Genomic DNA, 22,136 nt, shown 5'->3' with positions numbered 1-22,136 from the left:
TACTCATGGACAAAGATGAGAGTGGTCCTAAAGGAGGAGTGCTAAATTGGGGGAAGGCCAACTATACCAAAATTCGGCAGGAGCTGGGGAATGTGGATTGGGAGCAGCTGTTTGAAGGTAAATCCACATTTGATATGTGGGAGGCTTTTAAAGCGAGGTTGATTAGAGTGCAGGACAGACATGTTCCTGTGAAAATGAGGGAAAGAAATGGCAAGATTAGGGAACCATGGATGACAGGTGAAATTGTGAGACTAGCTAAGAGGAAAAAGGAAGCATACATAAGGTCTAGGTGACTGAAGACAGACAAAGCTTTGGAAGAATATCTGGAATGTAGGACCAATCTTAAACAAGGAATCGAGAGGGCTAAAAGGGGTCATGAAATATCTTTAGAAAACAGGGTTAAGGAAAATTCCAAAGCCTTTTATTCATATATAAGGAGCAAGAGGGTAACTAGAGAAAGGGTTGCCCACTCACGGACAAAGGAGGAAAGTTATGCGTGGAGGCAGAGAAAATGGGTGAGATTCTTAACGAGTACCTTGCATCGGGATTCACCAAGGAGAGGGACATGACGGATGTTGAGGTTAGGGATAGATGTTTGATTACTCTAGGCCAAGTCGGCATAAGGTGGGAGGATGTGTTCGGTATTCTAAAAGGCATTAAGGTGGACAAGTCCCCAGGTCCGGATGGGATCTATCCCAGGTTACTGAGGGAAGTGAGAGAGGAAATAGCTGGGGCCTCAACAGATATTTTTGCAGCATCCTTGATCACGGGTGAGGTACCGGAGGACTGGAGAATTGCTAATGTTGTCCCCCTTGTTTAAGAAGGGTAGCAGGGACAATCCAGGTAATTATTGTAATGGACAATTTTAATACTTAATATTGAATAACTGCTTAATAGTGTGATTAACCAAAGCTGCAGGCGTTTGTTTGTGTGTGTGTGTGTGCAAGGTTAGAGAGAGGAGCTGCAAAACTGATATGCCAGCTGTATGAAGGACGAGATAGTAAAGCCAGGAGAAAAACAACTCCTTATATGGAATGGAGAAATACTAGTAAAGGAGCAAAGCCAGCCATTGTCTACATGAATGCCTGTGTTAAACCTTCTTATCTTTTGAATGTATAAAGACTGAAGGTTGCTGCGCTCGGGGAGCCTTCCTCTCTCTCCTGTGGTTAGAGGAACGTGTCCTCTGCAGAGTAAGAAATAAACGACTTGCTCATATACATGACTGATTGTTTCTGAGTTTTCCTTTTTCCCACCATATTATAGACCGGTGAGCCTGACAGTGGTAGGGAAGCTGCTGGAGAAGATACTGAGGGATAGGATCTATTCCCATTTGGAAGAAAATGGGCTTATCAGTGATAGGCAACATGGTTTTGTGCAGGGAAGGTCATGTCTTACCAACTTAATAGAATTATTTGAGGAAGTGACAAAGTTGATTGATGAGGGATGGGTTGTAGATGTCATATACATGACTTCAGTAAGGCATTTTATAAGGTTCCCCATGGTAGGCTGATGGAGAAAGTGAAGTCTCATGGGGTCCAGGGTGTACTAGCTAGATGGATAAAGAACTGGCTGGATACAGAGTAGTAGTGGAAGGGAGTTTCTCAAAATGGAGAACTGTGACCAGTGGTGTTCCATGGGGATCCGTGCTGGGACCACTGTTGTTTGTGATATACATAAATGATCTGAGGAAGGTATAGGTGGTCTGATTAGCAATTTTGCAGATGATACTAAGATCGGTGGAGTAGCAGATAGTGAAGGGGACTGTCAGAAAATACAACAGAATATAGATAGTTTGGAGAGTTGGGCGGAGAAATGGCAGATGGAGTTCAATCAGGGCAAATGCGAGGTGATGCATTTTGGAAGATCCAATTCAAGAGCAAACTATACGGTAAATGAAAAAGCCCTGGGGAAAATTTATGTACAGAGAGATCTGGGTGTTCAGGTCTATTGTACCCTGAAGGTGGCTGCGCAGGTTGATGGACGGCCAAGAAGGCATACAGCATGCTTTCCTTCATCGGATGGGGTATTGAGTACAAGAGTTGGCAGGTCATGTTACAGTTGTATAAGACTTTGGTTCGGCCACATTTGGAATACTGCGTACAGTTCTGGTCGCCACATTACCAAAAGGATGTGGATGCTTTGGAGAAGGAGCAGAGGAGATTCACCAGGATGTTGCCTGGTATGGAGGGCGCTAGCTATGAAGAGAGGTTGAGTAGATTAGGATTATTTTCATTAGAAAGACGGAGGTTGAGGGGGGACCTCATTGAGGTCTACAAAGTCATGAGAGGTATAGACAGGGTGGATAGCAAGAAGCTTTTTCCCAGAATGGGGGACTTAATTACTAGGGGTCACGAGTTCAAGGTGAGAGGGGAAAACTTTAAGGGAGATATGCGTGGAAAGTTCTTTACACAGAGGGTGGTGGGTGCCTGGAACGCATTGCCAGCGGAGATGGTAGAGGCGGGCACGATAGAGTCATTTAAGATGTATCTAGACAGATACATGAATGGGCAGGGAGCAGAGGGACACAGATCCTTAGAAAATAGACAACAGTTTTAGATAGAGGATCTGGATCGGCGCCGGCTTGGAGGGCCGAAGGGCTTGTTCCTGTGCTATAATTTTTCTTTGTTCTTTGATAATCAGGGGGCACAGGTGAGTGGATTGGCCATCACGAAGGAGGAGGTCCTGCCGAAACTGAAGGGTCTGAAGGTGGATAAATCACCTGGACCGGATGAACTACACCCCAGGATTCTGAAGGAGATAGCTGAGGAGATTGTGGAGGCATTGGTGATGATCTTTCAGGAATCACTGGAGGCAGAGAGGGTCCTCGAGGGCTGGAAATTAGCTAAAGTAACACCACCTTTTAAGAAGGGAAGGAGGCAGAAGACGGGAAATTATAGGCTGTCAAAAATCTGTCCTGGTCCACCCACGTCGACGCTACCACCAAGAAAGCACAACAGCACCTATACTTCCTCAGGAAACTAAGGAAATTCGGCATGTCCACATTAACTCTGTTAACTGCTCGTCCCAGGACCGGTAGAAACTTCAGAGAGTCGTGAACACCACCCAGTCCATCACACAAACCTGCCTCCCATCCATTGACTCCATCTACACCACCCGCTGCCTGGGGAAAGTGGGCAGCATAATCAAAGACCCCTCCCAACCGGCTTACTCACTCTTCCAACTTCTTCCATCAGGCAGGACATACAGAAGTCTGAGACCACGCAAGAACAGACTCAAAAACAACTCCTTCCCTGCTGTTACCAGACTCCTAAATGACCCTCTTATGGACTGACCTCATTAACACTACACTTCTGTATGCTTCACCTGATGCCGGTACTTACGTAGTTACATTGTATACCTTGTGTTGCCCTATTATGTATTTTCTTTTATCCCCTTTTCTTCCCATGTACTTAATGATCTGTTGAGCTGCTCGCAGAAAAATACTTTTCACTTGTAGCCATCTGAGATGGCCACCTGCAAAGGACTATGGTAATTATGGCTAACCCAGGACTCAGACAGATACAGAGCTTCTGTGTATTTGCAACACAGGTAGCTAGACCTGATCGAAACCCCCGCTCGTTTGCATTTTAATGAGCCTCATCGTTATTAAAAAGGGCAACACACTGTCCCTCGGTACACGTGTCAATAAACAAATCCAATCCAATCCTGGTTAGCCTGAGTTCGATCATTGGCAAGGTTTTAGAGTCCATTATTAAAGATGAGATCGCGGAGTACTTGAAAGTGCATGAATAAAATAGGACTGAGTCAGCACGGCTTCGTCAAGGGGAGGTCATGTCTGACAAATCTGTTAGAGTTCTTTGAGGAGGTAACAAGGAGTTTAGACAAAGGAGAACCAGTGGATATGATTTATGATGATTTCCAGAAGGCCTTTGACAAGGTGCCACATAGGAGACTGTTAAATAAGTTACGAGCCCATGGTGTTAAGGGTAAGATCCTGGCATGGATAGACAATTGGCTGATTGGCAGAAGGCAGATAATGGGGATAAAGGGATCTTTTTGCTCAGTTTACAGATGATCCAAAAATCTGTAGAGGGACAGTAGTATTGAGGAAGCAGGGGGCTGCAGAAGGACTTGGACAGACTAGGAGAGCGGGCAAAGAAGTGGCAAATGAAATACAATGTGGAAAAGTGTGAGGTTATGCACTTTGGAAGGAGGAATGGAGGCATAGACTATTTTCTAAATGAGGAAATGCTTATGAAATCAGAAGCACAAAGGGACTTGGGAGTTCTTGTTCAAGATTCTCTTAAGGTTAACGTGCAGGTTCAGTCGGCAGTTAGGAAGGCAAATGCAATGTTAGCATTCACGTCGAGAGGGCTGGAGTACAAGAACAGGGATGTACTTCTGAGGCTGTATAAGGCTCTGGTCAGACCCCGTTTGGAGTATTGTCAACAGTTTTGGGGCCCGTATGTAAGGAAGGATGTGCTGGTCTTGGAAAAGGAGGTTCATAAGAATGACCCCTGAAATGAAGAGCTTGTCTTATGAGGAACGGTTGAGAACTCTGGGTCTGTACTCATTGGAATTTAGAAGAATGAGGGGGGATCTTATTAAAACTTACAGGATTCAGTGAGGTCTGGATAGAGTAGATGTGGAGATGTTTCCACTAGTAGGAAAAACTAGAACCAGAGGGCACAATCTCAGACTAAAGGGACGATCCTTTAAAATGAGATGAGGAGAAATTTCTTCAGCCAGAGAGTGGTGAATCTGTGGAACTCTTTGTCACAGAAAGCTGTGGAGACCAAATCACTGAGTGTCTTTAAGACAGCGATAAATATGTTCTTGATTAATAAGAGGATCAGGGGTTATGGGGAGAAGGCAGGAGAATGGGAATGAGAAAAATAACAGCCATGATTGAATGGCGGAGCAGACTCGATGGGCTGAGTGGCCTACGTCTTATGGTGAGGGCAGGGTTTCAGGAGGGCGTTACTGAGCGTGGCGAGGGGGTTACGGGGCAGGGGGAGTGACTGAGTGTGTGAATGAGGGTCGGTTACTGGGGGTTGCAGAAGGGGCTCCTGGGTGTGGGGAGTTACTGGGTGTGGGGGGGGGGGATGGGGAGTGAGGGGTGTTTACCGGGGGAGGAGGTGTCGGGAGAGGGGGTTGGGAGGGGTGGGTTACCGGGTGTGGGCCTGTTACTGGGGAGGGGGCTACTGGAGGTGGTTATTGGGAGGGGGTGTGGGGTGAGGGGGTTACTGAGTGTGGGGAGGGAGTTACTGGGTTTTGGGGTGAGGGGCATTTAGTGTGGGTTGGGGAGGGGGGTTTAGGATGGGGTTACTGGGTGTGGAGCGGTTACTGGGGGTTGGGGAGGGGGTGAAGGGCGGTTACTGGGGTGGGGAGGAGGGAGCGGGGGGGTTACTGAGTACTCGGGAGATTAGTGGGTGTTGGAGGGGTTACTGGGGATTGTTGGGGGAGGAGGGGGCGGGGGTTACTGGGGGGAGGGGGCGGGGGGTTGTTGGGGAGGAGGGGGCGGGGGGTTGTTGGGGGAAGGGCTGGGGTTATTTGGGGAGGAGGGGGTGGGGGGGTTGTTGGGGGAGGGGGCTGGGGGTTACTGGGGTTGTTGGGGCACTGGGGTTGTTGGGGGGAGGAGGAGGGGGCGGGGTTGTTGGGGGAGGAGGCGGGGGTTTGTTGGGGGAGGGGGCTGGGGGTTACTGGGGTTGTTGGGGCACTGGGGTTATTGGGGGGAGGAGGAGGGGGCGGGGTTGTTGGGGGGAGGATGCGGGGGTTTGTTGGGGAGGGGGCTGGGGGTTACTGGGGTTGTTGGGGCACTGGGGTTGTTGGGGGGAGGAGGAGGGGGCGGGGTTGTTGGGGGGAGGAGGCGGGGGGTTTGTTGGGGGAGGGGGCTGGGGGTTACTGGGGTTGTTGGGGCACTGGGGTTGTTGGGGGGAGGAGGAGGGGGCGGGGTTGTTGGGGGGAGGAGGAGGGGGCGGGGTTGTTGGGGGGAGGAGGCGGGGGTTTGTTGGGGGAGGGGGCTGGGGGTTACTGGGGTTGTTGGGGTGAGGAGGGGGCGGGGTTGTTGGGGGCTGGGGGTTACTGGGGTTGTTGGGGCGGAGGAGGGAGTGTGGGGGTTACTGGGGGTTATTGGGGGAGGAGGAGGGGGCGGGGTTGTTGGGGGGAGGAGGGGGCGGGGTTGTTGGGGGAGGGGGCTGGGGGTTACTGGGGTTGTTGGGGCGGATGAGGGAGTGTGGGGGTTACTGGGGGTTATTGGGGAAGGAGGAGGGGGCGGGGTTGTTGGGGGGAGGAGGGGGCGGGGTTGTTGGGGGAGGGGGCTGGGGGTTACTGGGGTTGTTGGGGCGGAGGAGGGAGTGGGGGGGTTACTAGGGGTTATTGGGGGAGGAGGAGGGGGCGGGGTTGTTGGGGGGGAGGAGGGGGCGGGGTTACCGGGCGACCTGGAGGGGGCGGGGCTGTAATGATGACGTGCTGACCCGGGCTGTCTGGGCGGGTCACGTGGTTGCAGATTCGAATTGCTGGCGGTTGGCGGCGGCCCGGCGAGAGGAGAGATGTCCTTCCCCAGAGCGACCCTTAAACGCTTCAATGACCGAGTGGGTGAGTAACTGCGTTACCCCCGGCCCGGGGGGCAGCGCGGGGCCTGGGTCTGTTACCCCCGGCCCGGGGGGCAGCGCGGGGCCCGGGTCTGTTACCCCCGGCCCAGGGGGCAGCGCGGGGCCCGGGTCGGTTACCCCCGGCCCGGGGGGCAGCGCGGGGCCCGGGTCTGTTACCCCCGGCCCGGGGGGCAGCGCGGGGCCCTGGTCTGTTACCCCCGGCCCAGGGGGCAGCGCGGGGCCCGGGTCTGTTACCCCCGGCCCGGGGGGCAGCGCGGGGCCCGGGTCTGTTACCCCCGGCCCGGGGGGCAGCGCGGGGCCCGGGTCTGTTACCCCCGGCCCGGGGGGCAGCGCGGGGCCCGGGTCTGTTACCCCCGGCCCGGGGGGCAGCGCGGGGCCCGGGTCTGTTACCCCCGGCCCGGGGGGCAGCGCGGGGCCCGGGTCTGTTACCCCCGGCCCGGGGGGCAGTGCGGCCCCCGCCGGGATCTTGGTCTGTTTATCAGTCAGATTGCGCTGCCGGACGGCTGCTTGTGTCCGGACAACAGGTTTATTGATCAGTGCAATATGTGCCCTGTGACTGCAGCCCACCCTGCTGCAGGCCCTGGGGTGTAGGTAAACCCACCGTGCTGTTGGGGACCAAGGACTTGGAGGGGACATTACAACCGTGGGAGGTTCTGCCTTTTAATCTGCTACCTAACCCCCTAAATTCCTGCTGCCCTCTTTCTGCCCATGCCATTAGTGCCAATGTGAACCTTGACCCCCTCACCCAATAACCCCCCACTGCTCCCTCAGAATGCCCTGCAGTGACATTTTTGACCCTGCAGTCAGGCCTTCGGCCGCAGAAACGCCTGCCTGCGCCCCTCACTATCTAACCTCTTACACTTGCTCATCTGATCTTAACCCCCCTCTGTGCAGCTGAGCCACCCACGCACTGTGAACTTGGCTCTGGCTGTGCTCCAGGTGAGGAAGGGGGGCAGGCAGATAGTTAGAAAACCCCAGAGTGCATCTCACCCAAGAGCCTTTTTCTTGTGTTGGGAGCACATTCCTCTGGAGAGCACAGTCAGAGCCAAGTTGGGAGAAGATTCAACAGCCAGTTATAGAGGCAGTTATAACTGGCAGGATGCTAGGAAGCTGAAGAGGAATCTTGGGGTTTTACCCAGAGGTCCCTCAAGACCACAGGACAGGTTAATAGGGTAGTTAAGTCACGGCACAGATTATAAGAACATAGAGGTTATGTCGAAGCTGTTCAGGACTTTGGTTCGGCCACAACTGGAGAACTGTTTTTGGTTCTGGTTATCACACTATAGGAATGATGTGATTGCACTGGAGTGGGTGCAGAGGGGGTTCACCAGGATGTTAACTGCGATAGAGTATTTCAGCTGTAAAGAGAGACTGGATAAGATCCAAGTTTTCTTCTTTGGAGCAGAGAAGATTGAGAGGGTACCTGAAAGCGATGTATAAGATTAAGGTGCTTGGACAGGGTGGATAAAAAAACAAGATGTTCCTCTTGGTTGAAGGGTCAATATTAATCTTTTATTATTGTCACAAGTGGTCTTGCATTAACACTGCAATGAAGTTACTGTGAAAAGCCTCTAGTCGCCACACTCCTGTGACTGTTTGGGTACATTGAGGGTGAATTCAGAATGTCCAATTCGCCAACAACTGTGTCTTTGGGATTTGTGGGAGGAAACCGGAGCACCCGGGGGAAACCCACGCAGACACGGGGAGATTGTGCAGACTCCACACAGTGACCCAAGCCAGGAATAGAACTGGGACCCTGGAGCGGTGAAGTGGCAGTGCTAACCACTATGCTACTGTGCCGTGTGCTAACAAGGGGGCATAATTTTACGGTGAAAGGCAGAAGGTTTAGCTGGGATTCACCGAGAGGGTGGTGGGAATTGGAATGCACTGCTTGTTGAAGCAGGAAACCTCACAATCCTTAAAAACGATGGGCACTTGAAATGTCATGCATTTACTTGGGGTGAAGGTGACCCCGAGTCCAGAGGTAGCAATATTGGAGGTGTTGGAAGATCTGGGGGGTGAGAGAGGCTGATGTTTTGGCCTTTGCCTCCCTGATAGAGCGGAGACGGATTCTGCGCGGGTGGAGGGACTCTGAGCTGCCGAAAGTGCGGGTAAGTGACCTGGCAGAATTCCTGAGGCTGGAGACGGTCAAGTTCATCCTGAGGGGTCGGTCGATGGGTTCACTTGGAGGTGGACGCCGTTTATTGATTTCTTTAAGGAGGACTGAGGGGGTCAGTGAAAGGGGGGTGAATAAGAGGCTTAAAATGGGGAAGGCAGGATGGGAGAAGGGGGTGGTATTGGGGGGGGGGGGGGGAGTGGGTGTTGGTTGTTTATAATATTTGGTTGTTCTGCTTTTGTTTGTTTACGTGAAAGTTCCTTGAATAAAATGTTTAGTAGAAAATAAATGTCATAACATTCAAGGCTATGGGCCAAATGCTGGGAAGTGGGATTAATGTGGATTAGAGTAGTTTTTTGAAGGTGCGGGCTTGATGGGTTGAAGGGCCTCGTCTGTACTGCATGGCTCTATGATGACTGCATTTCCTTAAGCTGTGGGGTAGGCGACCATGTAAAATATGCTATTCATGAACCCCTCAGCCTTGCGGGTGCACCACTGTGCCTCAAGCTCCAGTGTCGAGCTGGAGTGGGGAGTATTCTATCACATTGGTGCTGGGAAATTGATGCTTTTGCAGGATACTCCCAAATCTAATAGGAAGACAGATGAACAAACTCTAATAACATCCTCACCAAGACTGATTCCTCCAATAGTGTAACCATGATCATTTGAAATCCACTCCAACTGGTCTGGGCATGGCATCTGCATGCCAAATAGATTCCAAAGCAGATCTCCTTTCCACAAGTTAAGGATGTTATTTGATCTTGAATCATGAAACCAGGCAGGCATCCGTGTTTTGAGGGGTGGATGATTAAGTTAGTGGAGCCAGGAGGCTAGTTCCTTGCTGCAGATTTCCTAGCCTCTGCCTGGATCTATCACTGCTGTTTTTTTTTAAAAAGAAAAAATAAATTTTTCCAAGCATCCTCTGAAAAACATCCACATTGCCCCAACAAAACATAGTACATACAGTTTGTTAAATTTTGCCCTTTATAATCCCCCACTCCCCACGACAAACAAATCCTCAAACATGGACCGAAGTAACCTCCATCGTACTGCAAACCTCTGATCGCCTGAGGGTAAACTTAATTTTCTTCAGCTTGAGGAACTCGTATAGGTCCCCCAACCACATTGCAACCCCCGATGGTGCTACCGACCTCCAATTTAACAGAATCAGTCGCCGGGCAATCAGATGAAGGCCACAGCATTACTCCCCTTCTCCTCATGCAAGCCAGGCAGCTCCGACACACCAAAAATGGCCACCATAGGGTCCGGCATCAACTTTAGCCCACAATCCCTGACAGACTCTAGGACACCGCTTTCCAGAAGCTGTCCAACTTTGCACATCCCCAAACGTGTGGGAATGGTTCACTGGCCCCTCCAAACCTCCTGTACACAAAGAATCTCTACAGTGCAGAAGGAGCCATTCGGCCAATTAAGTCTGCACAGACCCTCTGAAAGAGCACCCTACCCAGGGTCAGTCCCCCACACTATCCCAGTAACCCCACCTAACCTTTTGGACACATCCGCTACTCCCGGGAAGAGCCCACTCATCCAGACCCGAGTCATATGGGCCCTATGCACCACCTTGAACTGTATGCGGCTCATCCTTGCGCATGAGGAGGTTGAGTTGACCCAGTGCATTACTTCGCTCCAAACTCCCCACTCCATCTCCAACCCCAACTACTCCTTCCACTTCCGCTTAATCCTTTTCACTAAGGCTGCTCCCTTCTCCCCCAACTACTATATATAACTGCCAATCCTTCTGTTTCCCCCCACACATTTGGGAGCAACCTCCCCAGCAACATGTACTCTGGCACCTGGGGAAATGAGAACAGTTTCTTCAATCTCCCCTGCCAATACCTAAACTCATTCCCCTTTGGTAACTCAAACCTCTCCCACAAACTTACCAACCACAAACATGTCTCCAACTCGCACTATTCCTTGGTTGTGTCATTATTTATACATCCCATCCATATCCTGCCACCCCCCAGCACAAACCTAGGATTTCCACATGGAGGGGGGGGGGGGGGGGGGGGGGGGGGGGGACACTAATACGTGCCCTAGTTGAAAGTGCCTTCTCAGCTGATTCAACGTTCTAATTTTTTTAAATATAATTTTTATTGGAATTTTTTACAGAAAATATAAAACGTAACGACAAACAATGAACTGCAACAAAATAACCCATAATAACTGTATCACCCCCAGACCGTATCGACGCATGTATCCCATCCCCCACCCCCCAATGAACAACAGAAGAACTTAAAAATAAATTTAAATTAAATAAACAAACATAGTCATCGTCCGCCCCCCCCCCCCCCAAACCTTTTCCCTCCCCCTTCCCCCTCACCCCCCCGGGTTGCTGCTGCTACTGTCCCCGTACCCTATCGTTGAGCCAGAAAGTCGAGAAAAGGTTGCCACCGCCTAAAGAACCCTTGTACCGACCCTCTCAGGGCGAATTTGATCTTCTCTAGCTTAATGAAACCCGCCATGTCATTGATCCAGGTCTCCACATGGGGGCCTCGCATCCTTCCATTGTAGCAAGATCCTTCGCCGGGCTACTAGGGACGCAAAGGCCAGCACACCAGCCTCTTTCGCCTCCTGCACTCCCAGCTCCACCCCAACCCCAAAAATCGCGAGTCCCCATCCTGGCTTGACCCTGGATCCCACCACCCTCGACACCATCCTCGCCACCCCCTTCCAGAACTCCTCCAGTGCCGGGCATGCCCAGAACATATGGGCATGGTTCGCTGGACTCCCCGAGCACCTGACACACCTGTCTTCACCCCCAAAGAACCTACTCATCCTCGTCCCAGTCATGTGGGCCCGGTGCAGCACCTTGAATTGGATGAGGCTAAGCCGCGCACACGAGGAGGAAGAATTAACCCTCTCCAGGGCATCAGCCCATGTCCCGTCTTCGATCTGTTCCCCCAGTTCCCCCTCCCACTTAGCTTTCAGCTCCTCTACTGACGCCTCCTCCGCCTCCTGCATAACCTTGTAGATATCAGATATCTTCCCTCTCCGACCCAGACCCCCGAAAGCACCCTGTCGCTCACCCCTCTCGCGGGAAGCGAAGGGAATCCCGCCACCTGCCGCCTAGCAAATGCCTTTACCTGCAGATACCTGATTCAACGTTCTAATTGATGACTCCACCACTGGGCTACTCGTATACTTCCAAGGGGAGAACAGCAATGGGACCGTCGCCAGGGCACGCAGAATCATCTGCTTACACGAGGTTCCCCCCCCCCCCCCCCAACGAGACCCACTCCAACCGCCCCCGCCCCAAACATTTTAGAAAAACTCTACTAGAAAGCTGGCTGGCCTCGAGGCCTTCCCTGCCTGCATTGTCCCATACCATCCATCACCTCCCTCAGCAGAATTGGGAACCCCAGCCCCCTGAACCAGCCCCTTCTCCACTTTGGGGAAACTCTAATCCATCCAGGAACCACAGCATCCCCTCTTCCCCAGTCAAAGGCTCCGCCTCGTACAGCCTCCAATAAAGGGCCTCAAACATCCTATTCACCCCCTCCGGATCCATCACCACCGTACCCTTATCATCCCTAACTCTACCAGTCTCCCTCGCCACCAGCTGCTTCCTCAACTAATGGGCCAACAGTGCAGAAGCAGGCCATTTGGCCCATTGTGTCTGCACTGGCCCCTGCTCCGATAGAGCATCCTACCTAGGCCCAATCCCCCACACCTAATCTTTGGACACTACAGGACAGTTTAGCATGACCACTCCACCTAATCTGCACAATTTTGGACTGTGGGAAGAAACCCACGCAGACACTGGGAGAACGTGCAAACTCCACACATTCACCCGAGGTCAGAATCTAAGCTGGGTCCAGGTGCTGCGAGGCACCACTGCTGATTACTGTACCACCCCTGGGTCATTTGGTGGCATATTGTGGTTGAATAACATTCTGTTGCCGATGACCTACAATGCTTCATGGCCAATTATGAGCTGCTAGTTCTGCCTCTGCTGGAGGGAACCCTCCCAGCCTAAGTTTGGACTCTTGTGTAATGTAAGCCTACTTGTGACAATAAAGATTATTATTATAATGGATGTAGTGCATGTCTGTGATATGGTCAGGAGAGAGGTTTTTAGTGCTGCATATAATATTTCAGCTGTAGCCTAAATAAACTCTATTTTACAAAATACAATCTCCATGTGCTGTAATAGTGTTGTTTTATAAATCACATTTCCAGTTGAAGACCAAAAACACTCAATTGTTCCTATCTTTGCTGTATGCCCTTTCCTGTTTTAGGCTGTGCCCCTGCACCAGGTCATTATGATGTTAAAGAGGTGGAGGGTTCCAGGGGTCCGGTATCCTTTGAAAAAGCCCATCGGTTTAAAAAGCAAAAAGGTAGGAGTACTTTTTTCTGATGGGGGCAGTAAAAATTCAAGTTCCTCACAATAAAGGAGTAACAGAACACACATATACCTGTAAACACTGGCAGGTTGAAACCTTCTACCTTGAATATTGGGACAATGTGGTGTTTATGATTACTGGTCCAATCATAGGTTGAATTTTCATATCCCACCATGACAGATTTCAGAAAATGTAGTGGGCTGATGTATCTACAAGAGTTGACTTGTATTGCGCTTGTAGCTTTGTGTGCCACTTGGTTGTTAAGGCAACTTGGGATGGATCATCAATGTTACCTTGCCTCTGCCATCCACATGGTAAATACAAAGTGAAATAAGCACTTGTTTGATACAAATGCCTAAATCTCCATGGAAGCCCTTATCTAATGACATCCATCACTTAAACTGAAAGCTCCCAGCCAGCAACGCCTATGTATATTTTCTTTTCAATTAAAGCCAAGTTGATTTAATGATTCTAATTTTGCAGCTGGCGCTATGACCCTTAAACACTGTAGTTATATTTAAAATTATTGTGGAGTATTTGTAAGGATTCGCTATTTTCAAATACTTGTGCGTTAGTTTTTTCTGAAAAAGCCATAGCAGCAATGTTGATTTTACTCATTGCCATGGCATGGTAAATGAGCAAATGTTGGTTATCGAGGTAAGTTGCTGATAGGCTTCCTTTCCTTCCATACGTGGAGTACGCTGTAGGCTTTCTATAGCGTACTCCACATAATTGGCTATCAAATATGTATTTGCGGGTTTAGATTTGGCAGTGCTTCTGTTGCAGACCAGTATGGATTGTGATGTGAGCTTATGTTGGACAGATGAGAGTTGACTTGTGTCCTGTCTATTCATCAGACTGTTGTGGACAGCTGAGAATGGTAGGATGGGTAAGCATTGAGTGATAAATCCTTCAAGGATTAGACTACAAAAGAAATTCACCATTCTCTTGTGTTTCTAAAACCTGTTGATCCTGTGGAAGCTTTATGCTTAAAATGTTTCTTCAATAACTTTCTCATTGCTTCCAGAGCCAGGAAACCAGGTGACAATTGAAACTGAGAAAGGTCTGATATCACCAGCAAGTTCACGGAAGAATCTCAACTTTGGCACAGTTAGTAACACAATGAATAACTTCAAAGTGTATTTTATATTAATACAAAGCCTGTTGATTCTGGATTTAGTAGATTTTGTCTCTGGTTTTGTTTGACACTTGTAGATAAGACTAGCATATATTTTAAATAATTCATGGTCTCTCTTTCTGTTGACGACCTGGTTTATAAGCTGATATTGAAGCGCTATCATTTTTTTGGGACTTGCATGATCAATGACTCCATTTCTGCTGTCCTGATGAATTTTGGCCTGTGAAACTGCTTGCATCAGGTGTTCATTGGTCTGACTGATAAACTTCCTCCGTGTAGGGCAGTGCCTGTATTTTGTGCCCTTTGACCATGAATGTTGGTGCTGAAGAAGCTAGTCCCTGTCATTCCTGGCCAGAAAAGCTGTTCACATTAGCCGTGAAATTAAGTATTATAAAAGATGTACAAGTTCAGCCATGATATTGTTGGATGGTTATATGTCCTAAACCTAATTATGTGATGCTGTTTAATCCCAAAGATGTGCAGGGTAGGTGGATTGGCCACGGTAAATTGCCCCTTAATTGGGAAAAGAAAAATGAATTGGGTGCTTTACATTTATTTATTTTAAATAAGTGATGCTGTTTAATGAAAGTTTGAGTTCTTATCCTCTTCCTCCTGTTTTTTTTAAATCAGTGAGTTAATTTATTCAGAACCGATATAACAAGAGGCAAGTGAACATTTACCAACAGTTACAATTTAGTTACCACTGAGTTCCCAGAGATGGTGATTGAAAGCCAAAGATTTAACAACATGAAACTGAGACGGTTATAGCCTAGAAGAAAAGAATTGTATCTATACCTGTGCTTGCTCCATGTGAGAACTGTCCCAGACTGAGATTGTTAGCCTACTCCTCAGGAGTCCTGTATCTTTTATGTTTCAAATATTTGAAACTTGTCTGAGAGAATGATCAGTTTACGTAGAACAATGTTCGCTTTGGCTGATCTGAGACCCCTGTTCTTTACTGAAAGGAAATTCGGATCTTAGAGTCCTAGCAAGTGTGATTTGCCACAATTCAGTTACAAGTTGAAGGTTGCATGATAATGACTGAGCATTTAACCACAACAATGGAGCACTTTTTCTGTAGACATGCTTGTCGATGGTTATTTTTAAATGCAGGCATTCTGTAATGAAGTGCTACTTTTCTGTGAATTGTTTTTAGACCAATGTGCAGAAGGATGCAACCTTGGCGTTGGAGCTTAGGAAGCAGAAAATGTTGGAACAAGAGGCAAGTGGACTTTTACTAACATTTGGAAAATAACACCAGGGTTATTTTTGCTGGTACTGTAAAATGTAATGCTCAGAAGTAGGGTAGTAGTAAATCATTCGCAATTTAAAACGTCAGAAAATACAGGAATTGCTTGAGAATCCCCATAGTTAACACATACTGTAATGCTAGATAAGCAACATTCAATACCTGTTCACATTTTACAAAAAAGGAATGTTGTGTTGCACATGGGAGTTGAGACCAAGTGCCATGTTCAAGTCAAGGAGTTGGAGGATGAAGGGTTAACAGGATCCAGATGGGATAACTGAATAGGGGAAAAAGCAAGGGGAAGGAGATGGAGGATGTTTTGACAATTAGTGGTGAGTTGGAGGGCTTGATAGTCACCCAGGAACAGTTTTGCGCTCTGGATGGTTTGTAGTCGCTCGCTAGCACCACCACAGACTGAGCTGGTCAAGTCCTAAAAGACATAGCTGCTAGACTGGGTCTGCAGCAGGTGATGAAGGAAACAACCAAAGGGGATGGATCAGATCTAATCTGTAGGCCTGCAACATCTAGTTGTGAATGGTGGTCTCCAATTCAACAACTCACTGGAGGAGAAGGCTCCACAAATATTCCCATCCTCAATAATGGGGAAGCCAGGGCAGCACGGTGGTGCAGTGGTTAGCACAACTGCATCATGGCACCGAGGTCCCAGGTTCGATCCCGGCTCTGGGTCACTGTCCGTGTGGAATTTACACATTCTCCCCGTGTTTGCGTGGGTTTCGCCCCCACAACCCAAAAATGTGCAAGCTAGGTGGATTAGCCTCGATAATTTGCCTCTTAATTGGAAAAAATGAATTGGGTACTCTAAATTTCCACAAAAAAAAGAAACGGGGAATCCCAGCACATGCAAAAGATGAGGCTGAAGCATTTGATACAATCAGAAGTGCCGAGTGTGTGATCTACCTCGGTCTCTTCCTGAGGCCCCCAGCATCGCAGCTATGGGACCCAAAACTGATCACAATATTCCACATGAGAATTCCAAGGCGGATTGCCACCTTGCCATAGTGGAGAGACTTGAGCGGGAGCATTTAGTACCCATCCCATATCTGCCATGGACAGGTGGTAATGAGCTACTACAGTCAATGTAATGTTGGTACACCCACAGTGCTGGTAGGCACTGATCTTTGACCCAGGAACCAGTGAAGGAATGGTACTATAGCTTCATGTCAGCCACTGGTGTGACTTGGAGGTGAAGTTACAAGTGTTGTTCCCATGCCCTTGTTTGGGTAGTAAGAGTCGGAAGGTGTTATTGAAGGAATCTTGGTGAGTTTTGCAGTGCATCTTGTCCATGGTACACAATGCTCCTGGTGAAGGGAATGAATGTTTAAGGTGGTGCATGTGGGGGCTCAATCAGGGTGCTTTTGTCCTGGACGGTGTCAAGACATTGAGTAGTGTTGGCGCTGCACTCATCGAATATACATAATTAGGAGCAGGAATAGGCATTCGGCTCCTCGTCCTGCTCTGCCAGATCATGGCTGATCTAATTGTGACCTCAACTCTGCAGTCCACCTACCCCATAAATGTATTCCATCACACTTCAGGCTTCTGGGGAACTGTTTTTGGTGAGTTATTGATTGTTACTCGCTGCAAAATTCCGAGCCGATGCCCTGCTGGTCCATATTGCTGGTCCAGTTTGTGTCTGGTCAATGATAACACCCACAGGATGGTGGGAAATTCAGTGACGATAATGCCGTTGAATTTCAAGGGAGAGATGGTTAGATGCTTTCATGTTGGAGAAAAACCTGACAGGCATTTCCAATACACTCTGACTTAGAATAAGCAGTTGCTTTGTTAGCTCTTGCCAAATGCAGTGTGAAATCCGTCCCTTTCAGCAGAATACTTGGTCACCTGTCTTCCAGTTGGGGGAAGTCAGAAGTAAAACCTCTGGTTGTCTTGCTCGGTTTGGGACATCGCTTAACCCCCCCTTGTCACAAGAAATGAGATTTTCACGCTGTGTATACTAAATACCTGGAGTTCCTGAATTTAACGATGCATCCTTTAGTTGTTTGATCATTGTCAAGCTTTAGTCAATAAAGTCTATCCAGGAGAATATTTTGTGGAATAACAGCAATGTGCTATTTTGTTTTTCGTCTATAGTGACTTTAAATTTTACGATATTCGTTATGCAATGCACTTTTTAAGGTAGTAAAATGTTTATGTAAACAAACATACAATTGTAGATCCGTTGCCTCCTGCAACAGCGTGGGGAACAAGACAAAAAACTGCAGGCCCTGGAAGAGGAGGTGAGGAAGGTTGAAAGTAAGTTAACTGCAGCTGTGAGAGAGAAAACATCCTTGACGTCCACCGTTGCTTCCCTGGAAAGACAACTTGCTGATCTACACAAAGCCAATGAGTTGCTCAAAACAAAGGTATTGGTTAACCATGGCTGTACCCTACAATCTCTCTCTCTCTCTCTCTCTCTCTTGGCCAGTTTGAATTTTGCACTGATTTTACTGCAACATTTGATACTGCAGCATTACATTTTCTTTCCAATGATTCTCCTGTGGGTATCTTTTCAGTTTTGCTGCTGGTGCGGCTGAGAAAAGGTGTATATATTGGTGCTTCATTACAGATTTGCAAGTATGACAATTTGCGACACCTGCAGTTGTCCATCAGTGCAGCTAGAAAATATTACTCTATATTTAACCTCTAATTCTTAATCTTTTACTGACTACAGCCGCAATGGCAACTTAAGACTTGGTACTGTCCCTGCCCTTTGTTCTTCCCCAGTTGGCATGCATGCAACTCTGTTTATTGGTTTCGTACTTACAACATAAAAGAACATGGTAGACTGTTTTGAGGTCTTCCAGTGGAAGAGGGTAAGAAGGCCAATGCAGAATTGTACAGAGTGCAGTTGACAAGCTTTAACTGCATGTAGGTAGTCAAGAAGATAACAACTTTGCACTTTTAATGTAGAGAAACATCCTAAGGCGCTTCACAGGAGGATTATAAAACAAGGTACAAAATCAAACCACATTAGAATACATTAGGTAAAATGAACAAAAGCTTGGACAAAGAGGTAAATCTTAAGAAATGTGTTAAAGGAGGGAATAGGTGTTGTAGACCAGGAATTAGAGCTTGGGGTCTGGTCATTTGAAAGCATGTCTGGTGATGGTGAGCAGCTGTAATTGGGAATGCACAAGGACCCAGAATTGGAGAACTCGCATATGAGAGTTGAGGTTGGAACGGAGGTTTTTCATGATGGCATGTAGATGGGGTTGGAAGCTCATCTTGGGATCACCAGTAGCAACACCAAGATTGAAACAGACTAGCTAATTTCAAACTTGCCAGGAAGAGGGATGGAGGTGTTGCCTCGGGAAAAGAGTTTGGAGTGGTGATCGAAAACAATGGCTGGTGTCCAGTAAACAATCTGATAAATTAGCAACAGTTGGGAGTTGAGAGGTGGTGGTGAGGTAGAGCTGTGTGTCATCATGTGAAAACTAATACTGTGCCTTCAGATGTTGCTGAGGAATTACTTGTAGATGGGGAGACCATCAGAGGTAAAAAGTTATGGAAGCAGAAAGAAAAGCCATTGCATTGCAAAATGCAGATCACCCATAGATGGCGCTGGAGCATGGCAACTCTGAGCTCTCTCACAGATCCTCTTCTTACATTTCCTGTAACTGTAATAATCTCTTAATGCTTCACCCGATGCCTGTCTCTATGTATTTACATTGTTTATTTTGTGTTTGCCCTGTTGTATATTTTCTTTTCATGTATGGAATGATCTGTTTGAGAGCTGCACGTAGAACAATACTTTTCACTGTAACCTGGTACACATGACAATAAACCAATGGATAGGCACCTCCTCCACGATCATCCTTAACACTGGTGTCCCACAACGCTGTGTCCTCTGCCTCCTACTATACACCTGTGACTGTGGCCAAATTCCCCTCCAAGTCGATTTTCAAATTTGCTGATGGCACCACCGTAGTGGGTTGGATCACAAGCAAAGACGAGACGGAGTGCAGGAATGAGATAGAGAATCTGGTGAACTGGTGCGACGACAATAATCTCTCCCTCAATGTCAACAAAACGAAGGAGATTGCCATCGACTTGAGGAAGCGTAGTGGAGAACATGCCCCTGTCTACATCAGTGGGAATGAAGTAGAAAGGGTCGAGAGCTTCAGGTTTTTGGGTGTCCAGATGACCAACAGCCTGTCCTGGTTCCCCCCCATGCCGACACTATAGTTAAGAGCCCACCAATGACTCTACTTTCTCAGAAGACTAAGGAAATTTGGCATGTCAGCTACGACCCTCACCAACTTCTACAGATGCACCAGAGAAAGCATTCTTTCTGGTTGTATCACAGCTTGGTATGGAGCCTGCTCTACCCAAGACCGCAGGAAACTACAAAAGGTTGTGAATGTAGCCCAGTCCATCACGCAAACCAGCCTACCATCTATTGCCTCGGTGTACAATTCCCGCTGCCTCGGAAAGGTAGCCAGCATAATTAAGGACCCCACGCACCCCGGATATACTCTCTTCCACCTTCTTCCATCAGGAAAAAGATACAAAAGTTTGCGGTCACGTACCAACCGACTCAAAGAACAGCTTCTTCCCTACTGCCATCAGACTTTTGAATAGACCTACCTTGTATTATGTTGATCTTTTCTCTACACCCTAGCTATGACTGTAACATTATATTCTGCAGTCTCTCCTTCCTTCCCTATGTACGGTATGTGATGTCTGCATAGCATGCAAGAAACAATACTTTTCACTACATTAATACATGTGACAATAATAAATCAAATCAAATCCAACACTCATTACAATTAAATAAGAATGGAATGACAGTGGAGAGGTGTATGTGTAGCATAACACTTCAGATCTGTCTAGTTTGTTTTTGTAATTTTGGGTAATAAGAGATTTTTTAAAAAATGGATGGACTAACTGATCTTTTCTTTAAAATATATTTTATTCAAGGCATTTTCATAAAAGCAAACAAAAGCAGAAGAAAAATAATACAAGATTATAAATAACCAACACGCCCACTCCCCCACGATTGCCCCTTCTTCCATCCTGCTTTCCCCATTTTAACCCCCTTACCCCTCCCTTTGCTTACTTCTCAAACCTCCTTAAATAAGTCGATGAACGGCTTGCACCTCTGAGCAAACTCATCGCCCCTCAGGACGAACTTGACCCTCTCCAGCCTCCGGAATTCTGGCAGGTCGCTCACCCAAACCCCTGCTTTCAGCAGCTCCAAGTCCCACCATCCGAGCAACATCCGTCTCCGGGCTATCGGGGAGGCAAAGGCCAAGACATTGGCCCCTCTCACCCCTCTGGACACCTGGGTCATCTGACACTCCAAATATCGCTACCGTGGGACCACCTTCACCCCAAGCACCTCAGACATTACGTCTGCAAACCCCTGCCAGAACTCCTTCAGCTTCGGACACGCCCAAAACATGTGGACATGATTAGCGGGCCTCCCCGCCTGCACCTATCCTCTGTGACCGGTGCCTTGTACTGCAACCGGATCCAGTCCATAAATCCCTGCCCGAACCTAAACCACTCCAGCACCTCCCACGAATATTCCCACTCCCACTCAGTCAAACGCCTTCTCCGCGTCCATTGCCTCCACGTCCTGCCCCTCTGGAGGCACCTTAATAACATTTAGTAGCCTCCACATTCGCCGACAATTGCCTCCCTTTCACGAAACCTGTTTGATCCTCACCTATCACCCCAGGACAGTCTTCGATTCACGAAGCCAACACCTTCGCTAACTTGGCATCTCTGTTCAATAACAATATCGGGCAATACAATCCCCCCCCCCCAACACAAAACCTTCCGGGAGACTTGACCGGAAACCCGTCTGGGGGCCTTCCCTGCCTGCATCACCCCCATGCTCTCCATCATCTCCCTCAACCTGATTGGGGCGCCTGATCCGTGCACCAACTCCTCCTCCAACTTGAGGAAACTTCAGCCTGTCCAGGAACACCCCACCCACCAAGCCAGGTGCTCCAACTCGTAATCTCCTGCAAAATGCATCAGACACGCTGTTCACCCCCTCCAGGTCCAACACCATTGTACCCATCTTGTCCTTTACTCTGCCAATTTTGCACGCTGCTGCTTGCTTCCTCAACTGGTGGGCCAGCATCTGACTCGCGTTCTCCACCGCCTTCCCCATGGACACTAATCTGAACTCCTTCTGGAGCCTCTGCATTCCCTTCAACAGCCCTGCCTCCAGGGTCTCTGAATATCTTCTGTCCACCCTCCAGATCCCATCTACCAGCCTTGTCATCTCCACCTTCTCCCTATGTGCCCGAATCGAGATAACTCCCCCCTAACCACCGCCTTGCGTGCCTTCCACAGTGTGGCAGCATGACCTCCCCATATCCTTTTGCTCCACATTACCCCCCAGAAGACTGCCCTCACCCCCTCACACACCACCTCATCTGCCAACAGTCCCACATCCAACCAGTGGGTGCTTTTAAGTGCACCTCCTGCAGGAAGGTCATGTCCGCCTTCAGATTGACTCCTCAGGTGTGTGAACAGACTTGACTGTTTGACAAGCCCATTCGTCACCCTCGTGTTCCACGTGACCAGCCTGGTTGGGAGGCTCCTTGCCGTCTCCCTTGTCGATCAGCCATGCCTCTTTTTGGGGCGACCCATGCCATGTGACCCTCCAGACCCACCCTTGGATGTCCAACATCATCGTTACTTTTCCAACTGC

General features: G+C 48.6%; 1 protein-coding gene across 2 annotated transcripts in view; it reads left to right on the top strand.

The window, feature by feature from the left end:
- Nucleotides 1-6,450: 6,450 nt before the first annotated feature.
- hmmr (hyaluronan-mediated motility receptor (RHAMM)) overlaps nucleotides 6,451-22,136 on the top strand; it is a 59,543-nt gene continuing 43,857 nt past the window's right edge. For both annotated transcript variants that reach the window (XM_038796185.1, XM_038796184.1), the window contains exons 1-5: nucleotides 6,451-6,558; nucleotides 12,954-13,052; nucleotides 14,086-14,168; nucleotides 15,353-15,418; nucleotides 17,641-17,829. In XM_038796185.1, coding sequence (XP_038652113.1) covers nucleotides 6,513-6,558; nucleotides 12,954-13,052; nucleotides 14,086-14,168; nucleotides 15,353-15,418; nucleotides 17,641-17,829 — 483 coding nt within the window. In that variant the 5' untranslated portion in view covers nucleotides 6,451-6,512. The remainder of the gene's footprint in view (nucleotides 6,559-12,953; nucleotides 13,053-14,085; nucleotides 14,169-15,352; nucleotides 15,419-17,640; nucleotides 17,830-22,136) is intronic.

This window comes from Scyliorhinus canicula, chromosome 4 (genome assembly GCF_902713615.1).
Source record: "Scyliorhinus canicula chromosome 4, sScyCan1.1, whole genome shotgun sequence".
Classification (NCBI taxonomy): domain Eukaryota; kingdom Metazoa; phylum Chordata; class Chondrichthyes; order Carcharhiniformes; family Scyliorhinidae; genus Scyliorhinus; species Scyliorhinus canicula.
Note: the sequence above shows the minus strand (reverse complement) of the source record. Positions and strands in the feature narration are given on the sequence as shown.